Raw genomic sequence first — 8,295 nt, 5'->3', positions numbered from 1 at the left:
ATCAAGATAATCTCACACAAGGTCAGCTGAGATCTTTATTTAATTTTCTTCCATTTTATAACCTTCATTTCACATCTTACCACAATGGGATTTAATGGTAAAGGGATTCTGCAAATAATCCCAGCACGTCATAACCACATTATTGGGATTTTAGTTGCTCTATCTAGCTCTTGGCTTGTCGCTCTACCAACAAACAACAAAATCCTCAAAAGATTTAGTTTTCACAAAATCTTTTTACTGCCTACGACTTGGTTATATCACGACTGCAGATAAAAACCAGCAAATTATTTACATTATGCTGCATCAATATTGATTGCATTAAATATATAATACTCAAATTAATCACATATAAGAAAAATAATAATTGAATGATTATCTGCTAACAAAAATAATGTATTTGTCAATTCATAAAGCCAGCTGGGACAACATTTATGTCTTGTTTTACTATTTTAGACCAATAATCTTCAGCCAATAAACCACTGAAATCACAAGAGTGTCTATGGGAAAGGATGAAGAAGGAACAAACCTGAACATCTTAAAAATGAATAGTCAAAAATATCATAGTGAAAACGGAAAAAAAAATTAAATTAATAATCATCAGCATATACAGAGACAAGATGGAGGTCTCTGGCCAGTTCTTTCCCATCTTATACTATGTGGGGATAGATGCACAGGATGTTGTTCATATTAAATGACCATTGGATATCTTTGCAGACACATCCATCTTTTTGGTTCAGTTGTGTGGAAAAGATTCCATATTGTAAAATTAGAAACTTAAAAAGTAAAATCAAGACAAGAACTGGCAATGATACGGTCTAATATTCAAATTAAAAATTCTTGAAAAGAAAAAACCGTTATTTTCCTAAAGGATTTTTGACTCTGCATAGAACAAAGCTCTTCAGCTGCAAAATTTTCCGGCGCTTGTAAGACTATTTGCCTTCTTTAGCAGAATGAGACCCTCGTTTTAGAAAAAGATGAATATTGCTTACCTATTTCCGTTTCTTTTCTTCTTTTTTTTTTTTTTTTTTTTTTGGTCTTTTGACTGTTGTCGCTATAATGTTTAATAAAAGAGAAGCTGTTCAAAAGAACGGAGAGGCACAAAAGGAGAGGGGGGAAGAGAGAGAAAAAAACCTGGAAGATTTGGTTTGAGATCCACAGTCAACTGCATGGCAACGAGAGAATCATCTTTGTCTCTTGTGCCCAACACAGCTCTGGAATCCCCAACATTTCCAATGACAAGATGTTGACCCTACACAAATATGGAGGCAATTGTTATCTTGCGATCACAAGGATAACACAAAACTGTAAAATTTAATAAAAAAAAATATTCAGGAAAGCTAAAATTCAATACCTGCTTGATCAGAGTTACTGCTGTTGTCCCACTGCAGAAACAATCAATAGTTGCATGCATTCTTAGTTCCCTATCCATGACTTTGAAAGCCTTCAGAAATGACTCCTTTAGAGTCTGAAAGAACTCTGGAAACTTTTCTGTTTCCTCAAGATCGGCAGAGGCTCTAGGTTCTTCATCGGCAGATACAAAAGATGTATCCTCAGAGTTTATGCTTCCAGCAGTGTTAATGCTTATCTCTCTCAAAACTTCCTCACTGGTTATGTTCACTTCCCAGTGAGAGCTCAGTTTTAATGGAAGAGAATCCCTCACTCTCTTCGCAACCATATGACCATAGGGACCATGGCCATCAAAAACACCACAAAATATTGTATCTGCCCTTGATGCAAAGTTCTGTAAATTCCCACACAGAGGGTGAGCCAGGAATGTTTTAGAGTGCAATTAAAAAAATCTAAAACAAAAAAAAAAAATTGTATGCAATTCAAATTAACTAGCTCCGATATCACATAAATAAAAAGCTAAGATAAATAAGGTCACATAAATTTGAGAAAACATAAGCAACACTTTATGGAACAAATGAACTGGTAGGATGCAAGATGCATACAAAATTGAAAGCAATCTAATATAATCATCCAAGTTTTTCATAAAACACAGAAGCCACATTGCAGAAATAAGAAAGGGCCAAAATAGCTTGTCTCAGGGGAAGTTGGAAAAAGATGATAATGAGGGTAAACCAAATCTTTTGATGCTCGAACAGGGACTCATTATGAAGCATATTTTGATGTACCAATGTACACTAAAATCAAAAGTAGAGTTCAATTTGCACAATAGAAGTATATTTTGATGAAGCAACAGAAGAAATGGATTATATCCGTAAAATAAGTTCAAAAAAAGAAAAGAGTGAAGAAACAGCAGCCCATTGATAGAGGGAATGTTTGTTTGATGAACCAGAAAGTACAGAGTTCTTAAACTGAACACATCTCTGAAGAAGGAAAATTAAAAATAAAAAGTAAAATGAGGATATGATAAGAATTGAACAGTTGCTCACTGAATTCCACAATAAGTATTACTTGTTATTCTGTTAATCAAATAGACTACTCTTCCACTGTCTAAGAAAGTAACAAGAGATAAACAAATGGACAAGAAGCTTTTCACAAAAAATATATATATATTCAAATGTAAATCTAATGTTAAGAGCAGGACAAAAATCATGTTGAAAATTGAACTATTACACATGAACATGAGAAGGAGCTAACCTCCCAAACAATCATGGCATCTTGGTTTGTTCCTTTCTTGCCTTGTTGGGTAAAGAGTGAAGCAATCTCACTTGAACCATTCAAAAACAATCTCCCTGGAATCCTATGCAACGGCTCCTCCCTCCTGTAGTCAAATGAAGGATTCCTTGACCCCAGTTTTTTTCTCGAGCTCTTCCTCTTCCTGATTCCCAGGCCCGGAGAGGATGGCGAACCTGGGATGGGGCTCCTGCTTTCGGCAGAGAAGCAGGACCCCATTCTAAGGGCCCTGATAATGTTTAATAGGCACTCCAGACCAGCCAGACAATCACACCCCCTATTTTCAGAAGACGAATCCGTCAGAACTTGTTGGTGAAAACCTTCCTGGCCTGAAAAACAGATTAATCCGCTTACTGAAATCTCCTCAAATGACAATCATTAACCAAATCTCCAAGAATTCTTTACAATTGACAACCAAAATAACAGATCAATCTGAAATTTATCCTTACACATCCTCAACTACTTAATTGCACATACCCTTGTGAAGAATACACAGTTTAACAATAAGACTAAATCTTATTGATATCAAATCTCTTTGATTTGCCACGTACCCTTTTGAGCTAACAGCCTAATTATCAGATAACTTCACAAAACCTCATATAAGTTCTAACGAATCACAAAATCAAAAAGCTGAAAACAGAATCAACCAGAGAGCCAAAACGAAATATGATTCAATAGCTTTGAGCAGCTTACCAGGAAAAGAAAGATGACTTTTTGGAGATAAAGATTTGTTCTCACTTCCTCTTTCTTCCTTTTATAATAATATAAATCCAATATCAATAAAAAAGCTAAAAAGTGGTTATATAATATGTGTGAAAGCAGATCTATAGTGCAACAAACAGCTTATCCGATTACAAAGAACCCACTGAAACTAATAAATCTCAAATCAAACAAAGAAAAAACTTGAAACAATGGCAAAATTGTCACAAATTTCCACAAAATTGAGCTTCAAAACATTACCAAGACAGAAACCTCTTGCCAGATCAAGCTGAAACTGATCAGAAAAGGACCAAGATTTTGCTAAAAACAAAAACAAATTTTGAGTAAACAATGTGAAAGCAAACAAAAGGAAAGTTACAGTTCACAAGTGGGTATTAAAAGACGACTTTCATGGACACCGAAACAATTCATCAAATAGGTAAAGATTGGCCTTTTGAAAAACGAAAAGGGAGTGAAAGACTTTCCCACAAAAAAGAAAAAGAAACAAATTAAAAATAAAAGCAAAAAATGAATATGAAACAGAGAAAAACAGTTCCAATTCACAGAAATAACTACAACCACCCAACAACAAACTCGCTCTCTGTTTTGTTTTGTTTTGTTTTTTTGGTTTTTTTTTTTTTTTCAGCTTGGAGAGAGAGACAGAGAGAGAGAAAAAAAAAATTCACTTTCAATGAGGTTAGTGAATTTTTTTGAGAACCGGATTGGATAAACTTGTGGGTATAAATAAGAGATTATGAGAAAATTATTATTTTGGTTTATTTTAATTTATTTTCTTAATTTGGAGAGAGATGCTGTGGAGGTAGTAATTTTTTAATTTTTTAATGAAGCAAAAGTGAACAAAAATATAATTTAATATAATTTATAATTATTATTGGGGATTGGAAACCTTGGATTTGGGAGTTTGTAGACTCCTGTCTTGCTGTTTGTGTGGATTGATTCCATTCCATTTTATTGGCTTACTTTTTTCTCTCTCAAAATTTTGTTTTAATATTTCATCTTTTCACTTTTTGTTTTCGTTATTTATCATAGTTCCCCTAAATGTTTTATATTTAGACAAGTTTCCTGCATAATTTTGTCGGAGGATTAATTCTCCTTTATCCTTAGATAAATTGGCATATTTTAATTTACCTTCAAATTATTAAAAAATCAACACTATTTACTATAAAGAAGGAAAATATTTGACGAACAATTTTATCAACGAAACTTCTATTTACTCTAAACTTTTAAACATAAATATAGGTGTGTTTATGTTTTCATTGAAATATATCGATTTAAGGAAGGGTTAAGTGAAATTTACCCTTTGCCAAATCAAATTACAGGACATTATTATTGTCAAAAGAGAAGCCAAATGCCAAAACTCAAAAGTAAAAGTTTAATCATTTTAAGCAACGAAAGTAAGGTTTGGAATAACATGTATAGAACATACATTGAATGATAATTAGATTCATTAAACATTGAGAGATGGCAACATTTAAAAAAAAAAATAGAGAATAAATGAAAGGATATATGAAGGGTTGGGTTGTGCACTTCAGTTAAAATGAGAGATCTTAATTAGAGTCATTGTAGTAAATCCTCGTCTTGAGATCTTACCATTTAATTGACATGCATGATTTTTTAATGAAACCTAACTCTATATATAAAATACTTATTTATTTATATAATCTTAAAAATAATAATTTGTATTGTGCATAAATTTTTTAAAAAAAATTAACATTGGAATATTGGGTTTTGTAATAGAATGATATCAACACATACAATTTATGCAAAAAGAAATAATAAATTCAAATATTTTTAACTTTATAATTTTTCTTAAAGTAAGAAATATAATAAATTTAAATTATTTTTTTAATCTCTACTTTGATTTAAACTCTGATCAAAAGTTAGAATAAGCTGTTTAAAAAATAATTCGGATAATTTACGGTAAAAGATATTTGTATACAATTGTAAATTCTTGTATATGATTGGCCAATTGTCACTTCCCAAATTCTGTAAAGCTTTCAAGGCATGACACATTTCACTTCCTCTTTGTAATGAAAACCAAGTCCTATGTTCCCAAATATAATGATTTCCTCATTTTGCATGTGCTTGTCAATATATGGAGTAAATTAATTTATATAATAATTGCAAGTGATGGCATGCAATTGCCTTCCTTTTGGTCATTCTAGAAATTGCATATAATAATTATTTCTTTTTAAGGCAAAAGATTGGCAAATTTAATCATTTTATCACGAAGGGATAATGTCATTCATCTTAAGTGCTATTGTTATCTGGGATTCATCTATAATAAATAATTTTATAAATTATAGAATTAACTATCTATTAGTCAAATAGATGAGTGTTAGATAACACTTGAAACTTGAATGTATGCAAATGATGCCAACTGCGTTTTTCCCCTTCTTGATGATTCTACTCTTTGATTAGAACAAACCAAAAATGAACAATAAATAAACTTATTTAATAACTATAAAGATAATATTAATTAATCAAATATATAAAATAATATTAATTTCATAAATTATTTTAAATTTTAAATTTTTTTAATATTATTAATCTGTCAGATTTGTTTTAATATTCATAAAAACTTGTTTCATGGATTAATAACATTAAAAACTTTTATTAAAAAATCAAAATAACTAACAAAATCTCCATTATATAGTTTATTTATATATAAACGTATAAATTTATCCCAAGTGCTATTATTATGTGTATGTCGTATTCATCTATAATAACTAATTTTATAAGTTATGAAGGTATCATGCAATAAATGAGTGCTAAATAGTTCTTGAAACTCAAATATATATTGAGATATAATTTGAGACTATACTATTATAACTAAAGTTAATCAAATAAAATATGCAAATTATGATTTTAATCATGTTTTTCTTCTGACATTCACAGCACTTTTAGGTTAAGTTAGACTTAAGGTCTACATCTAGTTGAAATTCAATAAATCTTTTTTTTTTCTAAAAACAAAAATATTACCTTTAAATCGATTCTATTTAATAACTATATTGATTCATTCTTTTAATCATTTAAACCTTATTCCGATATTGAATAAGAAATAAAGATAATTAGAAAAAAGTACTTTCTTTTCAATAACAAAGTAGTCAAAATTGTACTTAACCGATCCAAAATAAAAAAGGAAAAAAAAGCAAGGATTAAGGAATTTTATTTTTCATAAATAATAAAGATAAAAGAAACGTGTTCAAAATCTACTTAAAAATATCTTCTTTTTTTTAGAAGATTTAGCGTTCATTCATAAAATAGTACTAAAATTTATAAAAATACAATAGAGAAATAAGATATTATGAAGGAAAATTATAATTCGTATACCCTATATTTGCTCTGTTATCAAAAATTCTACAACACTTTGAGGGTGTATCAATCGTCCACCCTTAGTTGACAAAATATATCAGCCACCATCAAACCCGTTAGTTCCCGTTTGAAAGTTAACGGAATTACAATGAATTGATGATTTTACCCTTAAAATTATCACTTGTATACCCTTAAATTCTCTTTTTATCACTTGTATACCCTTAAATTATCACTTGTATCATATGAAAAGACCAAATTACCCTTCTGACATCATCATACTTAAACGGCAACTAACGGTTTGGTGGTCAGCTGATACATTTTGTCAACTTATGGTGGACGATTGATACACCCTCAAAGTGTTGTAGTATTTTTTATAATGGAGTAAACTAAGGGTATACAAATGATAATTTCCCTATTATGAATTTGGATAATCATTTAAAAACAACAATATATATATATATATATATATATATATATATATATAAATCCCGCTACAGTGAACAGTTTAAAGATTTTGTATATAAACCGAGAGGAAGACTTAGACTCCTCAGGTTTTTCATTTCTCTCTTCAAAGCTTCTCTCTCTCTTCTTCTCTTCCTTCTCTCTCTAAAACCTCTCTCCCTCTCCGAAGGGTTCCAAAGAAGTTTTCTGCTTACACAATAGTTCTATCACAAGAGCTTTGGGTGATCAGACTAATTCTTTACCTTCAATCTTCCCGTTTCTGCTCATTGGAATGACTGCCAAATACCCACCAAAGCACGTCCAATCCAAATGAACATGGAGTTTTGAAGTTTTGTTGTGTGGTGAATCCTTACTGGTAGTAAGTCCCGCCATAGGATAAGGACATCCGTTTAGGGCTGTAAAACCATACCTGTAGCCATTCTGACAAGACCATAGATAGACCATAGGTTTCTATTCATGGATCCTATACACTGTAGAACATCATCCTTTTCTAGCTCTTCTTCCGGGAAGACTAGTGAGTCAAAGCATGTTGTGAGTTCAGAAGAATTCTTTATTGAGAACTTTGATAAAGCAATTGATTGTTGGGAACTTCCAAAAATTTCTAAAGAAAAGATTTACAAAACAAAAAAGCTTGATTTTTTAAAGAGTGATTATATTATAAAGACTGAAGAACGTGACATAACCCTTTCAAATCCTTTTGAAACAATTCAATTGTTTTCTGAGCATTCTTTAAAGAAATTAAAAGAAAAGAATTTCAATTATGTTCACATCGGTCTTATTCAGGTCGGAATAAAACCCTTAACCAAAGAAGGCTTGGACACTTCTATCCTTGCTGTCCTAAGAGATGGGCGATTCATCTCTTTTGATGATTCCTTGCTAAGTAGCATCGAATCCAGTCTGTGTAAAGGTCCAATTTCATTTGATTGTTATCCAAACATAACAATTTCACTTAAAGACAAAAATATTTTGAAAAGCATGATTTTACAAATCAAAACCCACAATTATAATATGATTGAGGGTTCCATCCCAGTTGCCTTAATTTTTAAAATCTCGTATAAGGCAATGATCACTGCATTCAGTACACAACATAAATTCCAGTCAAAGAGAGATGAGACTCTTCTCTTGCAGACTGATTTGTCCAAAGCAAACACAGTCATT

The 8,295-nt window shown here is 31.0% G+C and overlaps 1 protein-coding gene across 5 annotated transcripts in view; it reads right to left on the bottom strand.

The window, feature by feature from the left end:
* LOC18038588 (probable protein phosphatase 2C 33) overlaps positions 1–4,030 on the bottom strand; it is a 5,511-nt gene extending 1,481 nt beyond the window's left edge. The window contains exons 1-5 of one of the 5 annotated variants that reach the window (XM_024181570.1): positions 3,334–4,003; positions 3,118–3,223; positions 2,605–2,969; positions 1,352–1,741; positions 1,132–1,249 (exon numbers count right to left, since the gene is read on the bottom strand). In XM_024181570.1, coding sequence (XP_024037338.1) covers positions 1,132–1,249; positions 1,352–1,741; positions 2,605–2,859 — 763 coding nt within the window. In that variant the 5' untranslated portion in view covers positions 2,860–2,969; positions 3,118–3,223; positions 3,334–4,003. Of the gene's footprint in view, positions 1–1,131; positions 1,250–1,351; positions 1,742–2,604; positions 2,970–3,117; positions 3,224–3,333 lie in introns of those variants that run through there. The other 4 variants (XM_006428544.2, XM_006428543.2, XM_006428545.2 and 1 more) reach the window with 4 other exon arrangements.
* Positions 4,031–8,295: the final 4,265 nt, after the last annotated feature.

Source organism: Citrus clementina, unplaced genomic scaffold, assembly GCF_000493195.1.
Source record: "Citrus clementina cultivar Clemenules unplaced genomic scaffold, Citrus_clementina_v1.0 scaffold_6, whole genome shotgun sequence".
Classification (NCBI taxonomy): domain Eukaryota; kingdom Viridiplantae; phylum Streptophyta; class Magnoliopsida; order Sapindales; family Rutaceae; genus Citrus; species Citrus x clementina.
The sequence above is the reverse complement of the archived record's forward strand: the minus strand, read 5'-3'. Positions and strand labels throughout refer to the sequence as shown.